At 45.6% G+C, this 24,867-nt stretch overlaps 1 protein-coding gene across 3 annotated transcripts in view; it reads right to left on the bottom strand.

Annotated features, from left to right (window-relative positions):
• EGFR (epidermal growth factor receptor) overlaps window positions 1–24,867 on the bottom strand; it is a 198,767-nt gene that overhangs the window by 44,397 nt on the left and 129,503 nt on the right. For all 3 annotated transcript variants that reach the window (XM_055300828.1, XM_055300829.1, XM_055300830.1), the window contains 7 exons: window positions 15,575–15,726; window positions 14,538–14,721; window positions 11,458–11,592; window positions 5,930–5,998; window positions 4,979–5,097; window positions 3,350–3,491; window positions 1,624–1,740 (listed from right to left, as the gene is read on the bottom strand). In XM_055300828.1, coding sequence (XP_055156803.1) covers window positions 1,624–1,740; window positions 3,350–3,491; window positions 4,979–5,097; window positions 5,930–5,998; window positions 11,458–11,592; window positions 14,538–14,721; window positions 15,575–15,726 — 918 coding nt within the window. Of the gene's footprint in view, window positions 1–1,623; window positions 1,741–3,349; window positions 3,492–4,978; window positions 5,098–5,929; window positions 5,999–11,457; window positions 11,593–14,537; window positions 14,722–15,574; window positions 15,727–24,867 lie in introns of those variants that run through there.

The raw sequence follows: 24,867 nt of genomic DNA, 5'->3' as shown, positions 1-24,867 counted from the left end.
AACTGCCATTTAATTAGAGGTCTGGCAGGGGATTCCCTGTGTTTATTCAAGTTCTCTCCTTCTGCTCATGTGCAATGGTGATGGGGGGGGTTACTTTAATTCCTAAATTCAGAATGAAGATTTATATGAACTTATCTGGAGTGATTTCCAGGATATATTAAGGTTAAGAAGCAAAGTGCAAGGAGTTTAGTCAGGACCTTTTGAGTAGAAGACATGACTGGGACATGGGATGTGCCAAAGGGATGCAGGAGGCCTCTGGAGAGGCTCCTCCTGGCCGCATGTGGGACAATTTAAGCACCCAAATGAATGACAGGGATGGATTTCTAGAAACTGAATAAAGGATTCCATGATTTCACACGGGAACTAAACTTTTTTTTAAAAAAGGAATGCCAACTAATAAGTGAAGACATGATAGAAAGAGAAAAATCACTCTTTTATAGCCATCAGAAATCTTTACTGATTTGTCATCATCAGTAATGAAATAACATGGCATCATAGGCCACCTGATGAGATACAACGAGAGGAAATCAACACAACCTACGCAGTGCTCCTTCCCACAACGCCCAACCGGAGTGTGGCCATAGGACAAACAGCCAGTGAAGCCAAACTGAGGGACACTGCAAAACACCTGGCCTAGACTCTTCACATGAGGTCATGTGGGGAGAAGGGAGAAGAAAAGCCAGTGGCGGAGGGGAGCTGAGATACAGCTGTCGATGAATGAAGATACTGGAGGCAGGACATCTACATGAAACCCATCATGGGTGATTGGGTTCTGGATTGATAAGCAGCTAAAAATAACTTAATCAGCATTGGAGAAGGACAATCATCATATGGGAATATAAGAAAATGTGAAAGGGATTATAAGGGAAAGGAGGGAAACTGAGTGAGGAGGGAAAAAAATTAGAGAGAGAGACAAACCACGAGAGACTCCTAACTCTGGGGAAAAAAACAAAGGGTTGCAGAAGGGGAGGAGTGAGGAGGATGGGGTGACTGGGTGACGGGCACTAAGGAGGGCACTTGATGGGATGAGCACTGGTGTTATACTATATGCTGGCAAATTGAATTCAAAGTCAAAAAAAAAAAGGAAAAAGGAAAAAAAAATAAAAATGACTTGATCGGGACAGGAGGGGGAAGCCCGAATTAAACTGAATAGCAGAAAAGAGTACTAAATTGATGTTAAATAATCCTGAGCATGAATCTTTTTCCTTAGGAGAAGAAGGAAGAAAATATGCTGACAAATGTAGGGGTGAAGTGTTATGATATCTCTGTCCTGTAACTCAGGAAAAAAGTTGACCAGGGCATGTACACACACACACACACACACACACACACACACACACACACACACAAGCATGCAATGAGGCAACACACTAAAAAGTGGTGAATTTATGCGGAAGGTGTACGGGTGTTCATTGCCCTGGTCTTGCAACATTTCTAGGTGTTCGGAAATTTTTACAAAAACGACAATTATAAAGTCTTCTAATAAGGAGGAGTCAATTGGCATTGAGCGTCCTCCAAGGACAGGGCCCAAGATGAAGGAAGAGATTTGCTCCGATCTCTTCCAAGTATGACGCGGAGGGGGCTGGGGGGGGGCTTCACGACCACACACTGTGGGCTTCCTACCTTTGCGACAAGGCCCCTCACACTTCTTACACTTGCGGACACCATCCTCCTCCACCTCGTAGCTGTCAGAGCTGCAGGCACGGACACATGAACCGTGGTCTGTCACCACGTAGTTGCCTGGAGAGACAAGGAAGCAAGGTGGCGAAAGCGGCACCAGGTGTTTCTGGGCCCCACACCATTGTCTCATGTTCCCCTATAAAGGGGCCGATGAAAAGGGCCTATAATCCTCGGGTTTTATTTACTTGAAGGACAAAGAATGAGAGGCTGCAAACAGAAAAGGAAGCAGGTTCGAGAGCTTTAATGGCTTCTCCAGCCTTGATGTGGAGAAACAGAGCCCGTCACGGGCAGGAAACAGATGGGTCAAGTAGAACATGGTTTCAAACATCTCTTCGCAGCTCATTTTTCTTTTTGGATGATGCCTCCAGGATGTACTATCAAGCACTATCCACGTCTGAGGATGCGGGTAGTACTTGTGGCCGACGGCCCCCTCTGAGGTCCCGTCCAGCCCGGCAGCCTTCCCTTGGCTGGGGGTGCGTACCGCCAGCTGGTTCTGCAGCGAGCCAGGCACACGGGTCCCCTTCTGAGCCTCTGCTCACGTGCAAGTAATTTATGTATGTTAATATTAACACAAATATCAATATGTTTCTGGAGCTCTACGTGTTCCTGTTTTGACTTCCCCAAGTATGTCCTCAAACATAATTATCGGACATTCGTAATTCTTTCTGTAAATTGTCTGCTTTTGCTCTCGGGCTCTGTTTTTCTGTGGATTTTTAAAGATTTTTCTTTTTAATTTTTAAAGATTTATTTATTTATGAGAGACACAGAGAGAGAGGCAGAGACACAGGCAGAGGGAGGAGCAGGCTCCCCTGCGGATTTTTTAAACCCCACCTAGTAAAGGCCCTCCCTCTCTCAAAGATTAGACCTGTGTCATGGTTGTGGGAATTTAAAAAATTTTTAGCAAGTTAGTTCCATTACAATGGTGTATTATTCTGTTTATGTGTTTTTTTTTTTCCATACAGAATTTAAAAGTTTTCATGTCCATAAACCTGGTAGGGCAAATCTGCCCCCTCGTAACTACGCTTACGATTTTTTTTCTCTTAGTCTCTCCTCCTAGAAATCAAGATTGGTTTCTAAAGCTCTTCAGTTAGACAACGTTAGACTTTCTCTGTGAGGGCATAATTCATATCATCATTGCCCCGAACACCAAGCCTCCTGTTGAAGGCAAATGCCAATAAACAAAACCCAATCTGAGACAATTAAAACCAAACAACACACAAAGAGACTCCAATGGAGTTTTAGTTCCCTCAAGAGGCACAATTTTTTTATCAGAATTTTAACCACTGAAGAAGGCAGGTCTTCTGACACACTCTCTAATTTTCAATACCTGCCAGACACGAGAGCTAAACAGTGAATCCTCCAACCAGACAACTGAATATTCTAGACTATTCCAGCTGGACCTCAGTCCCGGGGTGTGTTTCTTGTCCTGGCCACCACACACACGAGAACAGACGCTGCTGGACAGAGCAGCAGCCATCACCTAACACCTAAGGCAGCGGGCGGGCACCTCATCTGTGCACCGGGACAGGTCCATGGTCACCTGCCTGACAGTGAGGCAAATATATGGACCCAAAGACTACCCGAGACAAAGGACTCAAGGTTCCAAGAGGAGACCAAACAGGAAGCAGCCATCTGATAAATGAAAATTTTTCACATGTGATGAACTCACGGGGGCATTTCTTCACGCAGGTGGCACCAAAGCTGTATTTTCCCTCTGGGTTGACGTCCATTTGGTAGGTGGTGGGGTTGTAGAGCATGAGGGGTGGGCAGGTGTCCTTGCACGTGGCTTCATCCCGGAACTTGCGGCAGACCTATCACAGGAGGGACAACATGTACGGGTCAGGTTGAGCAAGGGTGCTCGGGACTGTTTCAACTGTGTGCAGAAAGCTCACCTTGCAGTTCATGTCCAGGAATTTGATTTAAACAAACCCCCCCCCCAAAAAAAAAAACTTCCAGAAGATTCAGCAAGATCTTAAAAGTCTGATTTTTCTTGTACTGTCCTAGCTGTGATGATTTATGGATTACGATGAAAAAACCCACATTTTTATTAATTTACAAAATGATGGAGTTCACATACTACCGTGGTAACTGTGGAGTGAAATTATTTTTAAACTCAATTTATTGGGTACCCCTTAATTAAAAAAAAAAACAACCCTTGAGGTTCTTTGGAATTTACTGCCATATGAATTCTATTCTTTAGAATTTATTGCCAAACTGCAGAAAACCTTGATGAGGGAGGGCACCATGCAGAGGGGACCAGGTCACAGACAGCGGTGGCCCTCAGACCCACCTGCCGTCTCCCGTCCAGCAGCACATCACAATCAGCTCAGACCAACCAAGTCAAAAATCCCTGGGGCCGGGGATGCAGCCTCTGGAATTTAAAAATCCCCCTCTCTGGGGATCCCTGGGTGGCTCAGCGGTTTAGCGTCTGCCTTCAGCCCAGGGAGTGATCCTGGGGTCCCAGGATTGAGTCCCGCATCGGGCTCCCTGCATGGAGCCTGCTTCTCCCTCTGCCTGTGTCTCTGCCTCCCTCTCTGTGTCTCTCATGAATAAATAAATAAAATCTTTAAAAAAATAAAGTAAAATAAAAACAAAAATCCCCCTCTCCCTGAAACTGGAGTCTTCTGGATTCCACCCCAGGTGGGCCTTCTTGTCTGGAGCCCACAAGGGTTTGGGGCCACCTCCAGGATTTCCGTCTGCCAGCCCTCATGTCTCCAGGACTCCCAAGGTGCTTGCAAGCACCGTGAGATGCCACCTACGGGGGGGCCCGAGCTCACTGGGGCAGGGAGGCTCTTGTCAGGGCTTTCTGCAGTAATGGGGGCAAACATGAGCACTCCGAGGCCCCTGGTGCGGGGTGGGGTGGGGGTGGGGGGTGCAGGAGGCTCTGAAAGAGCAGAGTGAGTGGGTCGGAACATCCGGGTGCAGCTCCAGCCAGGGCCCTCAGGTCTGTGTGGCTCTGGGTATGTCCCCCAGTACCTCTGTAGAGGTATGTTAGGGGCCTTCTGCTGTCGCCTCCACTGTACTGAAGCAGAATAATGAGGAGCGTGACAACAGTGCAGCTGGCCACAGCCAACGCCAAGGCCAGACAGCTCACACTTAGTGCTGCTGCTCATCCCTCGCCCAGTCCTGGTGCGGACGCCACAGGCGTGGTGCCACCCAGGCCACCATGCAGTACCATCCAGCATCGTCAGGCAGGGACACCGAGACACAGAGGGGTCCTACAGTTTGCCTGAAGTCATGAAGTAAGTGGTGAAGGCAGGACAAGAGCTCCTGCTTTGCTGGGCAGGGCCGGCCTTACCAGGCAGTCGCTCTCGCGGGGCCCCGTGCAGCCGGCGGCACACTGGTTGTGGCAGCAGTCGCTGGGGGACCTGCCGCGACAGCGCCCCGAACACTGCTGGGCACAGATGATTTTGGTCACTGGAAAGGAGCAAAAGTCAACGGTGAGCTGAAGAGCCAGGGAGGGGGGTGAGGGGTCATTCCCCAGGGGCCTTGCAGGGTACTTGCAAACACAGTTGGTGAAAAGGTGAACAAAGTGATGAATTTAGTGGCTGCCCGGCTCGTCCAAGTTCCCAAACATCCGCACTCGGCCAAATTACACTGAATCACAACCTTTCTTTATTGCACCTCTTTTCCCCACTTATTTTTAATCACTTAGGAGGACTCATCAGATCAGGTCTAGACTTCTAGAGCTGCTCACTAATTACACGCTGGCGAGAGCTGAGATTTCGGGTGATATGGAAACACATCAAATAACAGAAGTGCGTGCCCGAAAGCAGTGTGTAAAAGGACCCAACAGTCACATCACAAGCAAACTGAACGACAGTGAACTTGAAAAGGGGGCCGTCCCCAGATTGTTTGGCCACCCATGCTCCTCAGCTAAGGATCCCAGCAGAACCCTTCTAAAAGGGTTGCTCGTGCTTCTGTGTAGACGGGCCCCCAAGGGAGAGAAAACAAGAAGTGTCCTGAAACTCAGGTAACACAGGCAAGTCTTCTGTTCCCAGGAAAATGCAGCAAACATACGGTTCAAAGAAACTGGTGGCATCTGTGTGGCTGACTTTCACTCATTAATGACAAGCTCCAGTGCCCCAGATGGCCCACACCAGATTAACCGCATGCAGGGAGATTTGCAAGGAGGTCATTCATGCAACTGCTTTTTTGGAGTCGTCAAAGGGCAAACACCTACCATCAGCTGAGTATAAGGGGAGGGACGTGGGCACACATTTATCTGAAATTCTGCTTGCTGACTTACGTTTCTGGCAATTCTCCTTTCCCGGACCCCAGCAACTTCCATTGGGACAGCTTGGATCACACTTTTGACCTAAAACATAAAAGTAATCGTTAAATTCTATCTCAGAGGAAGAGAATGGATGGAAGGAACTGATGACAACCTGCCCTGAGCAAAGCGATGTCCTAGAAACAAGGAACAGCTTTCACATTTCTTATTCTTTTGTTGGTTTGTTTGCTGATTGGTTTGTAGGATGACTCGAAAGACTATCACAAGGAAAAAAAAAAGAGGAACCATGTTCTGCTTTTTTGACATTTCAGCTGCAGAAACCAACGCAGGAGAATTACTGACTTGTCACAGGCCATGACAACTGAGGTCCAAATGGTCCAATCTCCACCTCTGTTCAGCCTTGGGGATCTTTCAGCATCTCAGTGTGAAGGGTGTCCAGTCTGGTGGGGTTGGTGCACACACTACACTCACTGTGCCAGTCTCGAGGGACCAGGGGGTCAGTGATCTTGGGGAGATGAGGGCCTGCAAATAAAGACTCCTAGACCCGAAGCCAGACAGAGGTCCTGACGCTGCTCAAAGGGTCCAATGTTCACAGTGTGCATCGCTTTGCTGATTAGCTAAACCTGTAGCTATTGATTTTAAGCTACTGCGTGGAAATATTGATGTCGATCGGTTTTTGCAGTTTTTTGTAAATGATCAACTACAAATTACAGCTACAAGGTTTTTTAAATCTCATCGGTTGTGTTTCGTTTTTCCATTAGCATTGAGATACCTGAAGACCAAAGCCTTCTATCTGTATAAAGAGAACAGATCGACTACCCAAGTTTGTTGCAAAAAGATCCAGCCGTGCAGGTATCTTTTGTTGCAAAGACACAACAACCTGAAGGAGGTCATGTGTGCCCCAAAGTCTCCTACAGTCAGGAAGAATTTAATTCCCGGTAGAATTTAGATTTCAAATGGAAGAGCTGATGATTTCCCAAGTTACTGTGGAACTAGGACACCCCTTTATGAGACTGAAAATCTTTCCAGTCACCCCACAAGTGAAGGGCATTAGTGCAATGCTGGTGCTCCTAGGAATCATGAGAGATGGTGAGGCCAAACCCCAAATGCACGGTGCGGGCTGTGAAGATGAGAGGGACAGAGACAGAAGTAAAGAGACAGAGAGGGAGACAGGCAAGAGAAGCAGTACCCAGAAGTGTTAAAAGTGTCTGTGTCTGCACAGTGATGTTATTTTTACTGTTTGCCCTATACTTACAGTTCTCAATCCCTATTAAAGAATATAGTAGGTTTACGAAACACAAAGTATTTATTTATTTATTTACTTACTTACTTACTTACTTAATTTATTTATTTATTTATTTATTTATTTATTTATTTATTTATTTATTTATTTATGACAGTCACAGAGAGAGAGAGAGAGAGAGAGAGAGGCAGAGACACAGGCAGAGGGAGAAGCAGGCTCCATGCACCGGGAGCCTGACGTGGGATTCGATCCCGGGTCTCCAGGATCACGCCCTGGGCCAAAGGCAGGCGCCAAACCACTGCGCCACCCAGGGATCCCTACTTACTTATTTTTTACAATATTTTATTTATTTATTCATGAAAGACACAGAAAGAGAAAGGCAGAGACACAGGCAGAGGGAGAAGCAGGCTCCAGGCAGGGAGCCTGATGTGGGACTTGAGCCTGAGACGGCGGATCATGCCCTGAGCCAGGGGCAGGTGCTCAACCACTGAGTCACCCAGGGGTCCCCAAACAAAAAATATTTAAAATAAAAATGCTTAATGGCACCTTCCCGTATCGGAAAAACACGTGCCAACCAATGAATTGAGGTTTGCTTATAATTCTATTATTAACCCTATGTAACAAAAAAGGAAATGCAGGCAAATTATAGAAAATATGGATAACAGAGGGGCACCTGGGTGGTTCAGTCAGTGAAGCATCTGCCTCTGGCTCAGGTCATGATCTCAGGGTCCTGGGATTGAGCCCTGCATTGAGATCCCTGCTCAGCGGGGAGCCTGCTTCTCCCTCTCCCTCCGTTCTTCCCCCTGCTTGCTCGCTTTCTCTCTCGCAAATAAATAATATTAAAAAAAATAAAATACGGATAATAGAAAAAAGGAAGAAATGAGAATCATGCAGAGATAACCAATATATACATAAGTATATGCATGTATAAGAATTGATGTCACACTATACTTTGTATCATAACTTTAAAAAAAGCTAATAAAACATGGTAATTTTCCATGCCTTTAAATATCCGTCTACATAACATGATTTTCATGGCTTTGACCAGGCTCTCATTTTTACATAGGTAAGTTATTACCAACATTAATTATAAATAAGGCTGCAAGGAATATTCTTGCACAAAAATATTTTTCTATATCCTTGTAATTTTCACTCCTCTTAATATTTTTTTCTTAGTCTTCCTAGACATGAGGAGTGCATACTTTAAAGCTTCAATACATATTGCTGAAATTCTACCTCTGACCACATTTGACTAATCTATATGCCCACAAGAAGAATATAAGAATTTCTACTTCTACATACCCCTCCTGATCCAGGTATCTAAAAATCAAAAGGAATCCAAATCTTTAGCAAAGGCAAAAATGATGCTTCTTTATTTTATTTTGACCTTTTTAATATAACAGTAAGAAATAACATTTTACTTTATTTCTTGGCCATCTTTGTATGTGGAGGGCACAAACTGCTCATGTCTTTGGCCCATTTTTTTTTATTGAGAGGTTCATCTTTTTCGTGGGATACCTAAGACTACTTTATACGATCATATTATCAAGAATATCAACCCTTTTCAAGGTAAGCAGCTGATGTACAATGTTTTTGCTGTTTGTCATTAAGATTTTTTTCATATCTAAGTTTTCTTTTATGGTATCCGACTGGCTTTTCTTCAACTTGGTATTACCAATATCCATCTTTATGTTTCTTTCCTAGCACTTACTTATATATTCAGCAATGCATTATACATCATACAATCTGGAATGTATATTGGTGTATAAAGTGGATGACTGATTTCTTTTTTTTAATTTCTACCTCAGTAAACCCACCCAATCTAACTTCAAATTCCAAGCTACAGCAGCAATAACATCATGTAGGGGTGCTCTGGGTGACCTTTCTGAATCTCAAATCCATTGTCCATAAAATACTTTAATCACCTTATGAGTTTTTTTTTTTAAGATATAGATTAAATGAGGCAAGTTCTCAGAAAACACATGTGCCATGAAGATTACTGGGCTGGGGCAGAGGTTCCTTCAGCACAAAAGGAGTGGCAGGCTCCTATTCTTGTTCCTGCTGGGTAATTAATGAGGAGAATACAGGTAGCAGGTGGACAGTGTCTTTTTTTTTAAAAAAAATCATTATAGTTCTGTCCCTTTGATATTTTCCCCTTAATAGTTCAATCATTCTGGAATGATTTCCTGAATAATAAATCCTTCCCTCATTTGCTTGAAATGTCATTTCTTTATGGACATTTAATTTAGCAAGGCTTACTCTTACTTTCTCTTCTACATGTGTAGCTTATTCTTACCCATCTATTCTTTTTTTAAAAAAAGATTTTATTTATTTATTCATGAGGGGGGGAGAGAGAGAAGAGAGAGAGAGAGAGAGAGAGAGAAAGAGGCAGAGACACAGGCAGAGGGAGAAGCAGGTTCCATCAGGGAGCCTGACGTGGGACTCCATCCCGGGACTCCAGGATCACGCCCTGGGCCAAAGGCAGGCGCTAAACTGCTGAGCCACCCAGGGATCCCCTTGCCCATCTATTCTTAACTCAATAACCATATCAGTTTGCAGTTCGTAGCTTTGGCATATTTGGATCTTGTTCCTACATATATCTATCATTCTTCCATCCCAACATTTTCTTTCAGGCTCTTTCCCACAGTCCCGGTGTGATGAGGACAGGTGTGCCATTTGGGCTGGTTGATTCAGTCTATGGCAAATCTGTATTAGCCTCACAGCCTTCCTGTGTCAGTTTTTCTGTTGTTATAAATGTCCACGATTTAACTCCCCACTGTCCATTAGATAGCTGCAGAAAGGTTAACCCGGATGTCACAGGTAACACAAAATTTTGCACTGTAGAACAAAATTTCCAATTTCTTGAAAACACGGTACCATGCCGAATATCTCTTGGAATAATGTATTTATAAAACAAAGGAGCTCAACACCCAGGTTCATGGTGACATTATTAACAACTGTCAATAGGTGGAAGCAACCCAAGAGCTCATCAACTGATGAATGGATAAGCAAAGCATGTGCATACATATATACACACGATGGGATGTTTATTCATCCATATAAAGAAAAAAATTCTGATACATGCTACAACCTGGATGAAACTTGAGGACATTACACTAAGGGATGGAAGCCGGTCACAAAAAGACAAAGACCATGAATGAGGTCCCTAGAGCAGTCAGTCACATTGTAGAGATGGAAAGTAGAATGCTGGTTGCCAGGGGCTGGGGGAGGGGGAGGGGGAGTTACTGTTTCATGGGGACAGAGTTTCAGTATTTGCAAGATAAAAAGAGTTCCGGAGATGCATGGTGGTGATGATTGTATCACAGTGTGAATGTGCCTCATACCACTGAACTGTATGCTTAAAAATGGTTCAGACGGTAAATTTTATGTCAAGGGTATCTCACTACAATAAGCAAACAAATAAATACAATAAGATAAAATGAAGTAACAAGAAAGGGGTTCTAGTCAATTTTGAAGATCCATGTGAACTCCAAATTCTTTGACACCAAAAAAAAAAAAAAAAAAAAAAAACAAAACAAAAACAAAAAAACCTACCCCAAAACAAAAACGTGCATCCACTGCACAGTTTAGGGAAACAGAGAAGCAGGAAATGGTGATGACTTCTTATTTTAAAGGCTTGAAAGACCAGGGAGATCAGGAAGGGAGAAGCCAAGCGGAGCTTGGTAACTGTAAACATGTGTCTTCAGAGTTTCCCACACAGCACTGCCAAGGGGCCAAGTGGTGCTGCCCCGACCTACAGCCTGGCCCCCTGCCAGCCTCTCCCTGGCACGGGCCGCTCTGCCAATGAATGGCAGGGACCGGGTCACTGGCACCAGGGGAATGTGGACAAACGCCCCCCCTGTGCACCGTGCCCAACTTTGCCTGGGGCTCTGTGTAGGAGGGCAGAGGTCACCTTACGTGCTTCCGGAGAGCCTGGCGCTGCTTGGAGGCTCAGCAGCAAGTCGGAAGCACACAAACGTTTGGCTTGTCTCCTCCGGGCATGACGGGAGAAGCCCCCATGCCCGGGCCGACAGCTCTTCTCCATGGCCACATGAGGGCTCAGCTGTCGTGGAGGGGGTGATCTGCTCTGTTAGCAGGCATACCGTCACGAGAAAAAGCCTTTACCCTCTGTCCCGGATAAGTGCTCTTGTAGTGGGTGGATCAATTGTTAGCTATTTTTGCTTTAGATGAATGTGGCTTAAACATGAACTCTGTTCTCTGTCATCTGACCACCCCAACACACGACAGCTCTGTCCCACCCACAGGAGCTACAGGCAGAGGACATTTATGGAACACTTACACCTGCCCGCTTGGTTCTGGAAGTCCATCGACATGTTGCTTATAAAATCGTTGTCAACGATGTCCCGCCACTGGATGGTTTCCACGTTGCAGAGGACAGGGTTATTGCTGAAGCGCACAGCGCCTTGTAGTATTTCTGCGCGTGAAAAGAACCTCAGTTATCAAACGGCCCTGTCTTTAAACTTCCACAAAGTACGTATGCAATACTTCTTCACATTTTGACTTCTGCTAAAATAATGCCGGTGTGCGAGCAAGACTCCCTATAGAGCTGTGGCGGAGGGAGGGGGGGCAGTTGAAAAATGAGTTGATGATAGTGCTGCGGAGGGGTTAGGGTTTGCCTCCTGAAATGGGCCTCTGATCCAGAAACTATCATAATTCAGAAGTACGGGGAGGAAGAAAGGGGTATGATGATATAAGGGGCAAACGGGACAGACAGGTGGTGGCAGTCACCACCGTGGGCTGGGAGGCCACGAGAAGGGGTGATGTTGTGAGCTGCCTCTGGAGCTCCTCACCAGAAAAAGTGGCAGGGGAGTGGGAGGGGAAGGTGAGAAGAATCTGTATGTTTGATGAAGAGATGGTGGACACTAGGAATGCAAAGGGCATGAAGGACGGTATGACTGTTTCAAAGGAAGAAACAATACAACATGAAAAATCTGTAATGGCTAAAAAAATTCGAGGGTGAGCAAAGGGAGAGTATTGCATGTACGACATTAGACAGACACGGTTACTATGTCGTATGTGCATAAACCACTGCAGCAAGGATAAGGAGGACCTAGGAGCTCACAAGGTAGACAGGTCACAGGGTCAATGAGCTCATGCCACGGGAGACCATGCATGACACATGACAGGGCCAGGTACTCTGCGAGTTGCTTTAAATGCATTATCTTAGTTAATCCTCACAATAGTCCCATGACTGTCTGTAATTTCAATACAGATACATAAATAAAGCCTGGCAACCCCCCACCCCCACCCCCACCGCCACCAGCAGGGAATGGGACTACCACAAGCACAAAGTACCAATGTGGACAAGGAAAGGTCCTCCCCGGGAAGAGCTCTGAGGCTGTTGTAAAGAATGACAGTTCCCAGAACAGAAACAGGAGCATATTGTGGAATACAGAGGGGAGGGCGCAGCAGGCTTTCCGCAGCCAGAAGACTGCAGCAAACGCACGTCGGAGGGCCAGGCAGGCGTTGGCTTCCGCGGATGGTGCAGAACAAAGGAACCACAGAAGGAAGGCTGGGAGGTCCCGAAGGGCCAAATTGTGGAGCACTGGGTAGAAAGTCAAAGATGACAGCAGGACAATCAAGAGAGAACATTTAGTCAGGAGGCAGCCAGAGTCAAGAGGATAAATCTCTGCTGAGAGGTCAGACCCGAAACACAACGTAGGGGCATTAAGGCTGCTGTGACACTCAGGACAACAGACCACGGTGCCAAGAGAGAATGCACGATGGAGGGTCAAGGGGGGTGGGGCTTACAAAAACACCTACAACCTGCAAACCTGGTGAGAAGTAAAAGGAAGGCAGCAAAGGTCCTGGACGATCCAGGTGCCCCTGACTGGTAGCTTGGCAGAGGAAGAGGTCATCAGTCTGGCAGCAGTCACTTTTATTTTTACTTTCAGTATTTGATGATTTTATACTTTGTGGTGGGCACTGAGTTAATTATTAACAACGGTGCTTCATTACTACTAAATAATTCATATAGAATAAGGATTTAATAACATTAAATAATCTGCCTTCATACGACCCCATGCCAACAACAGAAATAATACCAACAACAGGAATAACTGTTGTGCTTTTTCCACAGTAATTCACTTAATTTTCTCAACACCCCCAGGAAGTCTGTTACCATTGTTATGCACGTTTTTTAAAGAGGAGGAAACTGAGACACAGGGAGGATCTGCTCCAGGGGCATCTGGCTGGTGAGTGACGGAGCCAGGGCTAGAACCCAGACATCCTGGCTCCGGGGTCCATGCCCTTAACCACATCTGCCTGTCACCACGAGATAGCACGAGGCCAGACGGGCAGATTGAGGCATGCTCAATGTACAGACCATTTCGCAAAACGTGTAAATAGCACAAATTAGTATTAGCATAAACGCAGACCATGTGGGTGGGTGTTCTGAGCAGCTAAAGTGGTGGGTGGAAAGTCTTCGGGCAGTTTTACAGGATGGCCAAACCCAGGGGCCCAGCTGGAGGGCTGTGCCAGCCGCTTCTGAGCTCGGTCTGGATGCATCACCTCATCCCAGCACATCCATTGTGGGGCTCCTACCGTTCCCAGGACCCCCTCTGTTATGCACCCTCTGCTCTCGTCCCCCTCTTCCTGATGGGCTCCCTTCCCGTCACAACTGCACAGCACATGGGAAGGGCGAGGACCCTGGGGGGCAGAGCTTTGGTGGCCATTCCTGGCCATTTTTTCACTAACGTGGGACCTTGGGAGAATGACTTTACCACCACTTCTTTATGTGTAAGATGGTGGGAGTGTAAACACCTGCGTTGAAGGGTGGGCGTGAAGTTGCCGATGCAATGGGATGGGCACTGCACCTGCCACACAGCAAGGGCATGCTCCTCATTATCTTCAATTTTATTTAAATCAACTTCCTATCCCTTCTATCATCTTAGCTTCCACTTGAGGGACCTTCACGAGGGACCTACTCCCAGGAATTCAAAGTTCTTCTGCAATACCGTCATCCTCTGTTCTTCTGTATTACAGCATTGCGCTGAAGACTGTCCCAAGTAGGGGAGGTTTTCGATGTATGTCCCTTACACCTGAGGTCCAGGTATTAGGATTGGAGTTTATTCAGCCAAGGTCATCTGGTCTCTATGTCCCAGAACCATTACCATTTCTTACTCACTCTCTGAATATTTCCCCACGAATATAGGAGAAGTGGTACCGGGTTTAAAACTTCCCTTCCCTCCCCATCACCTACTATCTTCTTAGTCACTTCCACCTACTGCACCTTGCCCAGAGTTGGTGCTCAATACATTTGTATTTGATGAATAAAAGTCTTCTCTGAGTGGCACTAAAAAATATTTTGGTCTGAGCTGCTGTCTGCAGCCCCAGCCTCCCGGTGCCCTGGCCTCTCACCATGCAAGTTTCTCAGGGGAAGCTCTTGCAGTCCAGTTTTATTTGAGCCATAGTTGGAGAGGACGGATAAGGCATGGGTGTTTTCATAGAGCACATTTCCTCGGATGATCTGCAGGTTTTCCAAAGGAATCTTCTCCACCGTGTTGAGGGCAATCAATACATACCCGGCAACTTCCTGGATGGTCTAAGGAGATCAAACGTGAACGTGTTATTTCTCTTGTCAAGAGCTCAAATATGCAAGGTCTAAAATGGGTCAAGAAAGCCCAGGACACCTAAGCCAACCACGCACGCGAGTGACTGACAACTATAAAGCAGGTGGATGACTACAGCGGGGATACGGGAGGTGACAGGATTTACGACGACTCAGGTACTTCTGCCTCTAGAGCCTGCTGGCGATTATAAAGGGCAACGTGCATTATTTAGCAAAGCTCTGACTCTCGTTTCACTTGGTGTTCACTATGCTCAGAAGAAAATGAAAACGTTTTATCTGTTCGTGTTGTATCCGTCTTGCACGCTTTCTTATACAAAGCAACACAGAACCCAGAAGGCCAATCAAACCCAGAGTTCAACCACCACCCAACTCCAAAGCCTTCAGAGCTGGCTCCTGGTGGCTCACGAGAGCCCACCATGAGACATGTGGGAAATGGAAGGAGCGGTGTAGCTGGGATTCAACTAGAGGGGGAGTGATTACACCAAGGAAATGGGAAAATGCTACAAAGTAGGACTTTGTCTTTTTCTCAAAGAGCCAATATCCCAGGATACCACAGCGACAGCAATGGTTAAATGCTTAATATCAGTGTCTCTGATGAGAGTGAAACGGCAGGCCAGCCTGTTTCTCTCTGACACTATTTCGTAGCTCTGACTTGACACTAGCTGGTGAAGTGGTTTTCTGATAAAACTTGCATCTGTAGTTCCCCCAGGACACATAACTGCTGTAGCAAAAGCAAATACACTTCCAACTACATTATCTCAAGGTCCTTATCTCCTTATATTTCCTTCTATCCTTTGGGTAAGACAATCAAATTGACTGAACTAACCTTTAAGAAGGAAAGGTCATAATTCCTTTGCATGTAGGTAATTTCCAAATTCCCCAGGACCACCTCACAGTTATTGAACATCCTCTGAAGGCTCAGGAAGTGGTCTTCAAAAGTGCCCAACTGGGTGAGCCGGTTACTCGTGCCTTGGCAGACTGCAAAAAAGGGAGAAAAAAAAAGGTTTTACGTGAAATGCCAAGTAAAGTAGCAAAACTAAAATGAAATGTTCACAAATTTCACCTAACTTTGCGAGTTTTAGCGACTTACAATCTTAATTCTGATAAAAGGTCACTAAGATGAATGCGACAAGAAAATGTTTGTGTATGTAAGATACAGTTTGCCATAAGAGATAGCTCATCCCTATAATGCACGGAATCATTTGAAATGTTAAAAATTCAAGGGGAAATTCGATGAAAAGCTTTAAGACAAAAATAGTCTTTAAAAAAAAAGATTTATTTATTTGAGAGAGATAGAAAGAGCACAAGTCTGAGAGAGAAGAGGGGCAGAGGGAGAGAGAATCTTTAGCAGAGCCCGACCAGGGATCGATCTCATGACCCTGAGATAACAACCCAGGCCAAAAACAAGAGTCAGACGCTCCACCATTGCACCCAGGTGCCCCAAGACAAAATAGTCTTTTAGAGCTTTAGCAGACAAAAAAAAAAAAAATGTGTATCATAGGGTATTTAAATAATGCAATTACAATGTTGAATTAGTACCTCTATAATGAACTTTTTACTTTACAAAATACAATTATCACATTACTGCGTGTCCGAGGGATATTTACGAACGTTAACAGACGCCGGCCGATGTTTTCTGACCACAAGGTCGTACAGCTTAAAATCGACGGCAAAAGTGTAGATGAAAATCCAACTGGCCAGAGATTATAAATATTCTTCTCGACTAACGCATCAAAGAACAAATCAAAGGCCTAATCATCCATCCAGAAAATAATGACGCGGAAACACACATTTCAAAACACACTCAACTACTGAGAAGCCAACCCGTGCTTCTGTTTGTCCACACGCCGTGCGAATCCTCCCAGAACAGGTGGAGGTGCAACTGCTTTGCATTCTTTGGCAGGACACAGCCTTGGCACGCTGAACTCCCTCATGTTCTAACTTCGTACAAGAAACAGTTTAAATTAGGGGACCAAGCTAGATTATGGCACTACAGCCGTCGGTCTATCTTTAAAAGCACAGGAGATTATAATGAAGTCCTCTTTACAAACCTGGCTCTTTGAAAGACGTGTTTCAGCAAGCATAGCCAAACAAAGAGGTCTGGGGCTTTTGAAGCAGGGAGCTTGTTAAGGGACTATATACTTTGAACCCAAATTATCGTAAGAGTGAAGAAATATGGCCTGTGGCTTTGGAGGGTAGGTTCAGCGCGAGCCAGGTTCTTCCGCACGGGCACAGGCGCGACCGCAGCCGGTGGCCAGGTGGCTGGACACGAAACAAGGCCGCAGTCAAGACGCAGGTACTTTCCCCGGAGACTCTTTCCACATTTACATTTCTATTTTGCAGGCATCTCTGTTCCTTCCCCACGGGAACTGCATCACCTGACTGGCTGCCCTTGCGTTTTGGTGCCACGGCAGCGAGCGCATGTTCAGACACCACATCATCAACCCCAAGCACTGACACCGACGTTAAATATGAAGCAATCGCCACATCCTCTTGAACTCTATGGGGATTTCCCTCTTCTGTGGCCTCCTTCAAATCCGGTGGTGGGGAGATCTCTCGCTGGGAACTACAACCGCCCGACCATGCCAAGCACAGCCTCCCCCCTCCAGGCCCTGATCTGCTCCAGGGGCCCCCTAATGCTCCCCGAATTCTTCCAACCACAACCCTGGGTTGACCCACACAGCTCTGGGATGCTCTCACCCGGGAGCACGGGCTGCTCTGATTGCACCCTTCACTTGGAACATCTGTACACAGCTGGCAGCAACGCATGCACATGGGGCCAGACTCATTGCCCAATCCCAAGGTCCCTAACGATGCCACCACTGATGTAGGTGCAGGGTTGCGACAATAAGCCACGACCTTTCAATCGGCACACGTTGAAACAAAAGCTGCTTTCCTGGCTGGCAGACTTGGTCTCCACATTTCAGCCCAACTGACTGGCAGCCATGTGGGGAGCACAGTGTTACTCGTGCCCTTTGTCCCAGCCAGGTGAGCGGTGTCCTAGAGCTCAGGGGGGAGCACCTGTCAGAAGACCTTCCTCCATGTACAGAGAGAAACAGCAACAGTTGCTTTCATTTGAAAGAGTTTCTCTCTCTCTCTCTCTCTTTTTTTTTTTTTTTTAGATTTTACTTATTTATTTGAGAGAGCAAGAGGAAGCACGAGCAGGGCAGAGGGGCAAGAGGAGGGGGAGAAGCAGGCTCCCCGCTGGACGGGGCTCGATCCCAGGACCCCGAGATCACGACCTGAGCCAAAGGCAGAGGCTTAACCGACGGAGCCACTCAGGGGTGCTGGGTGATATCAGCTTGTAAGGTGCTCTTGCCTGCCCCCCCCAAACTTTTATTACTAAGTCAACCACAAAGGAACATTTGTCAGCAAAAAAGGAAAACATGCATGTTAAGTTTAGCTTGTTACATTATAGAAGAAATGATTTCAAAAAGACCGTATTTGTCCTTGCATTCATTCCCTCAGAAAGTGCGAAGTGAGCTCCTAAAATATTTATTTGATGGATACCTATCATGACCCCTCACTGCTTACAATGCATATGAACTACTTTTATATTCAGGAAAAGAGATGCCGCATCTGGAACAGCAACGTCACACATTACTGATGTGAACGTTAATTCGAAAAACATCTTGGGAAAAAAAAAAAAGAAAAACATTTTGGGAAGCAACTGGACAACTCATGTAAACAAATGTATATGCTTTATGAAGCTTCATGCAAAGTTGCAAAGTGTTGTTCATTTTTTAAAATATGGCAAAGTGTAAAAAGCCCTAAATGCTCACCTGTCAACAGGCGTGTTCTGGAGACCAAGAAAGCAATTGGTACAATACCGTGTGATTCCGTTTGAGGCAAATCCATCTTGAATTCTATTCCAGGATTAGTTAGTTACTAAAGTCTCCAAAGAGATCATTACAAAGCTGTTTCGTTTGAGGCTTTCTCCTGCCGTGTGACCCAAAGCAGATGACAGGGTCTTAACTGAACTCCAGAGTGAGGATCAGAATGATTTGATCTAGGTTTCTTTCCTTTTATTTATTTTTTTAAAGGTTTTATTTATTTATTCATGAGAGACACAGGGAGAGGCAGAGACACAGGCAGAGGGAGAAGCAGGCTCCATGCAGGGAGCCCGATGCGGGACTCGATCCCAGGACCCCGGGATCATGCCCTGAGCCGTAGGCAGACACTCAACCCCTGAGCCACCCAGGTGCCCCTGACCTAGGTTTCTTGATCCAACAAAGTATAATCTTCATTCCATACTTATCCCAAATGTCTCACATTATGAATATAAAGCAACGGGAAGAGTTAAATGTGAGATCATTGCATTAAGTAAAATTATTTTTAAAAAGAAATCACAAACTAGTTAGGCAGGTTTAGGACAAAACTGCAAAAGGGCAAGAGCTTTTTGATTCATCCAGGAGAAAGTTTTTGTTTGGCCACTTCCTCATTACGTGACCCCGAATGACTTCTCTAAGCTCTCCCCGGCACAATTTCCTCAGTAGTAGGCACGCTGAAAATAATCCTGACCTTCCAGAACTGTTTTAAAGCCTGAATAAACACAAAAGCTTTTCACCTTTCTTTTGTTAAAATTAACTCCTGAGAAATGTGACAGTGACCACAAGATGCACCTGTACAGCTGTAAGAGGACCCCTGTGGATGGACACTCGCCCTGGGGGATGATCTGACCTGGGAGTGTCTGGACCTGCAAACAGCTTCACTCAAATATTGGGCATTAAACAGAGTTATTTTGCCTGTAGAATATTGATCAGAAAAGGAAAGAAAGGAAAAGGAACTTACGCAACGGTTTCATTAACAGATGCACAGAGGATTGGGTGTGTAAGCCATGTATTCAAAGGGACCAGTAATAGGACTTCAGAGCCCCATACGAGAAGGCTACACAATTGAAAGTGTATCCAGCTCCGTACAAAATGCCAGTGATCTGCTCTACCTGTTGCAAATCTGAGGATAAATTCTACTACACCCTACAGGGTGCTACTAAGCACTCCGGTTTCTCATCTTCAGATCTTACTAGGAAGATCCGGAACCGTGTCGAAAAGCTGAAGGAACAACACCGTGAATGTCCTTAGATGAGCCTTGTGACCATCTTCTGACCTACCTTATTTTTTTTTCCTACCTTATTTTTTAACACATTGCAAAGTAAGGTCCGAATGCCAGAACACTGGTCCCTGGCACACCATGGGTGAGAGCTCGAGGTGAACTCACAGCTGTTGTGTGGAGGCAGCACACGCACCTGTGACGGGGGCCGTCTGGAGGGCAGCATGGGAGAGGTTCAACGCACGCACACACCTGTGGAAGCTCCACTCCTGCCACCACATAGGACATCAGCCCTGGGGCCCCTCAGGCCTCTTCCCAGCCAGTCCCCTGCCCTCTACACCAGCAACCACTACACGTGATTTGTCTTCACTTACAACAGTTTTGCCTACTTCAGAATTTCAATTAATGGGATTCCGTGGAATTGGAATCGCTCTTCTGTGTAAGGCTTATTCCACAGCCTCCTACTTTGAGAGGCACCCACGTCATGTTGCACCAGCTTGCAGTGACACCGAGAAACGTGTTTTAGGGGAAGTTATCTGCGTATTATCCTTGGGGATCTCGGGCTGACCACAGTCTGCTTGTTCTTTTTCTTAAGAACACCCCCCCCCACCACCACCACTGATCTTAACTGAAAATAAAAACAATCTGCCTCCTCTAAGTCTTGGAATACCCTTGGGGTAGGGCCTGTGGCTTTCCTGCCTCATTATGGGGGTGTACACCTCTCTTTCCCCACAAGCCTGGGCAAATCTGTATTGCTGATTAAGACACGACCTTAAAATAAGTTTCTCCAGATTTTCCCAAATCCACTTAGACACTTTTGAAACTGCCTAAGAAAATTTATAATTGTTTTAATTTGTTGTTTTCTCAACTACATATTAAGGTTTGCCAAAGGAGCCGGCTCTTGTAAATCTCTCCCCTTGGCCTTCTAAATTGTCTGCGCTTTGATCCTTGCCCCATTTTCCATAGAACACCTCGTTTTGAAGCAGAAATCGTATCACATCCAGAAGTTGGCTTGAACCATCCAGAAGTTTCCCCGTGTTATCAGAACACAGTGGAGGCTCCTTTCTCCTCATCTCTGCTTCTCTCAGCCTCTTCTGCTCCCCGTTCCAGGCACACTCCCCTAGTTCTCTCCAGCTGGCCCAGTTCCTGCTCACTTCAGGGCTATCCCATCCACCTGGAATGCTCTTCTGTTTCCCTCCAGATTTCTGCATCTTTCTCAATGGTCACCCCTTTGGAAAAGCCTGTCCTGGAACCAGATTAGCCTGCGTATCCACCATTAAATCCCATCACATCACCCTCTTCCTTTACTTCCAAGTAAATTTATCACTACTTAGAATTACTGTTTATGCAAATATATATATTATTTATTATTCATCTTTATGGTGGGGAGAGGTGGAGTTTATTTACTTTTTATTTTTTTAAAGATTTATTTATGTATTTGAGAGAGAGAGAGAGCACAGGGGGATGGCAGAGGGTGAGACAGAGAGAGAGGATCCTCACACAGACTCCCTGCGGAGCGCAGAGCGTTTACATTGTCGCCCGTGGGTTTCATCAAAGGCCTTGTAGAGTGGGAAAAGTCTCATCATCGTGAAGATTTTTCTTTATTTTCCAAAACTTTATATTTTACCGGTAGTTCTTTATTTTATCATGTTTGATTTTTAACTAATAAATACTTCTCAGCTTGTAGGCATCCAAAGATAGTTGTCGAACTGAATTTGAATTTACACTGCGATTTGGAAGGGCATATGTGATCATCAAAAGGTCCTCTGAAATATTTGATAATTTGCCACGTGCATTATAATATCCCTACTGGACTAAACACGCCAGGCTCTGACATGTCCGATGCGACTGCGAGCTACAGTAACTCCAATTAAATGAACAAGCAGAAGATTTTAAAACAATCTCTCTTTTATTTTGGAGTTAGGACCAGAACACCAAAACTGGTTGATTTCCATCTCCCATGCTTCTCCTTCTAGCCATTTAAGTAATCCCAGGCCAACTTCATGATATTTAAGCAATATACGGAATTAGGATACCTTTGTTTATCGTGTCTACTCTCTCGGGAGTTAACTGATGTGTCTGAATCCCAGAAAGTCCAGTTCTATGAGAGACTGTGGAATATGCTTCTAGAGACATCATCAAACATCAGAGTGATGATGGTGATAGTATCAGTATGGGATGGTCTCCTGCCAGACCCAGACTCTCTGGGTCTCAGTGTTTCTCACTGGTTAAAAATGGGACCAGCTCAACATATTTGACAGGGGAGGGTGAGCAGTTACATGATCATGGACGTGGAAGTATTTCATAATTCACAAGTCTCTAAATATAAATTACGTCTCACACTGGGGCTTTACCCTAGCAGTACGCATTGCAACCAAACCTTGGCAATCTATTCCTGCCTATGTCTTCATGATACCAACAAACCATTTCCCACTCCCCACCTAGGGACTTAAAAAAATTTTTTTTTTTAAATCGTCTCAGCAGAACTGGTAAGTTGTGTTGAAACTTGAGATGCTTGAGAATTCTGAAATAAAAGTCAGCACTTTTCATTATTACATATAGGATGTGAGCCCAAGAACGGTCCTAACAATGGAAACTAAATATCTTAAATCACAGGGCTGGCAATCCACTCCATTTTTTAAAAAGTTTTTATTTATTCATTTGAGAGAGAGAGAGAGAGAGAGAGAGAGAGAGAGAGAGAGAGAGAATGAGCAGGGGGAGGGGTAGAGAGACAGGGAGAAGTAGACTTCCTGCGGAGCAAGGAACCCGGTGGGGGACTCGATCCCAGGACCTTGGGGATCACAACTTGAGCCGAAGATAGAAGTCTACCCCCCTCCCCCGAGCCATCCAGGCGCCCCTGCACTCCATTTTTTTAATAGGTAGTTTAATGGTTAGTCAGAGATCAATTAGTCCAATGTATTTGAACTCTGAGAAACTCATCTGAACTGAAAAAGATTTCATAAATCACACCCATCAACCTTGTCTTCATTCAATTCAATAAACCTCTTCTGAATACTTAGTGCGTATCAGACAGCACTCTGTCTTGGTGGCCAGTGTCTCTGTGTTTTAAACACATGGACATGTCCTGAACGCAACCTCATGGAAGGAGGAAAGACACACATCAGCATCTGTATCAGGTCATACAGAACTCGATCTAGTCTGTGGCTAATACATCATACCTTGACTGAGTATTGAATGCTGAGCAGCACACAGAAGAAAGGACAGATCACCGGATTTGGTTTAAAAATCTCTCTATGCGAAAATATAAACAACAGTGAGCTTAGTGTGTCTGGTTTTTCCTTTCTAGAGATATCATGAGTAAGCGCCTCCTCTCTGGCCTGAGTTCTGTTTTCCTAATCTCCTAGCTGGGGACTATTGCTTACTCATGGTCAGGGGCTCTCTCTTCACATATAGGAATGCTTCTCAAGTGACTAATACCACTTCCCTTCCAAGTGTCTGGTAGCCAAACCACTGCTTCTATCCTTCCCCTCCACTGCAATTTTCGCTTCTGACCTATTTCTTGAGAGCTCGGTCGCCTTCTCAGATTAGTACCTCAGACCCACCAGTGCAGGGCAGTGTGGAGTCAAGACTCATGTCACTCCCTGACATCTGCACAGTCGTCCGGGTTTCCAAAGCTGGACCCCAAGAAGAGGTTCAGGCCCTGAACCTCTGCCTGTACCCTGGATGAGGAAGACGCGTTGAAGAGCTAGTTACCACGGAAGAACCCACTGGATTAGGGTGGGTTTGCCCATCTCATTAGTTAGCTGTCTGGCACACAGCAAGGTGGGAGACTTGAAGGGATGAAGCAATTCGGGAGTGGGGTTGGGTGACAGAGCTGACACCAATGATGGTCACAGACAGTAAGCCAAGAGAGGGACTAGTGGAAGGAGGTGGGAAATTTAAGATTCCAAAATGGGGCTGTTGTCAAAGACTATTGCTTGAAAACGGGTTTAAAACGTGGTCAACGTTTGACCCAAGACTGCCCTCAGTTTACTGCTGCCTTTCAATTCTGACTTGACTCTGTTCAATTGAGAACTGGTGAGCAGAAAACAGTGGGTGGGTGAGAGCGAGAGCGCTCAGGTCCAACATACCCAGAGCCCTTGGCATGCCTGGTTGGCAACTAGCTACATCTTCAACAGCTTCTCATAGTACGGTCTAGTGTTACAGCTCAGGGTGCAGCTCTTCTCTTCCTAGAGACACCCTCACAATCTATGTCATTCCCAGCAAGGTGACGTGGAGGTAAAGCGAGGCAGGGCTGACAAGATTTCACTCCTCTGGGCATGGTCCTCACCCAACTCGCATACCTTCTCTTTTATATTCTGCTCAGGTCCACATGACTCACTCTCTAATGACCAAGGCTGAGTAATATTCCCCATATTGGGCTATTTACTTGCTGGTTGAGCTGTCCTTCTAGAATTCATTTGAATGCCACACAAGGCTGAGAAGCATCACAGCAAGGTGGAGTCATTAGCCTTAGGTGTTCCTATAGCCTCTCTGTAAGGGTTCATCCCCCTATGCTCTGTGATCGGCACCTGGGCCAAGAGGGGCTATTTGTTCTTTTGTTCACTTACTTAACTAAAGCATATTTTAAAAAATAGTATAACCACCATTGCCAAGAATGAATCAGAAGTACTCACTGCTTTGGAGGAATATATTAGCCCTTTGGGGAGATGACTTTACACATGAAAAAAAATCACTGGACGTCCCAAAACCACTCAGGGTAGAGACATACTAAAGAAACACAAGTCAGCAAGCAGAGAAATTGCCAACCTGGAGTCATCTGGGAAGAGGAAGCCAATATTCCCTATTACCAAGCAAACGGAAACACAATATTTTACATTCAGACCAAAAGAACAAGTCGCCCACAAATGCCAGGTGCTGAGCTGGTGACTTTGCCTTGCACAGCCCCACAATATTCCACACTCAGAATATCAGGTTTCTTCCATTCCTGTTTTTCTGCAATCCCTTCCCCTGGCTCACTGCCCATATCCTAATTTGGGGGCACAAGTGACCCTTCCTGGGTTTGTTTACAGTTATCTACATGTAATGATCATGTCTCCATCCATTCTC

This window comes from Nyctereutes procyonoides, unplaced genomic scaffold (assembly GCF_905146905.1).
Source record: "Nyctereutes procyonoides isolate TBG_1078 unplaced genomic scaffold, NYPRO_anot_genome, whole genome shotgun sequence".
Classification (NCBI taxonomy): domain Eukaryota; kingdom Metazoa; phylum Chordata; class Mammalia; order Carnivora; family Canidae; genus Nyctereutes; species Nyctereutes procyonoides.
This window is presented reverse-complemented; position numbering and strand designations above follow the sequence as displayed.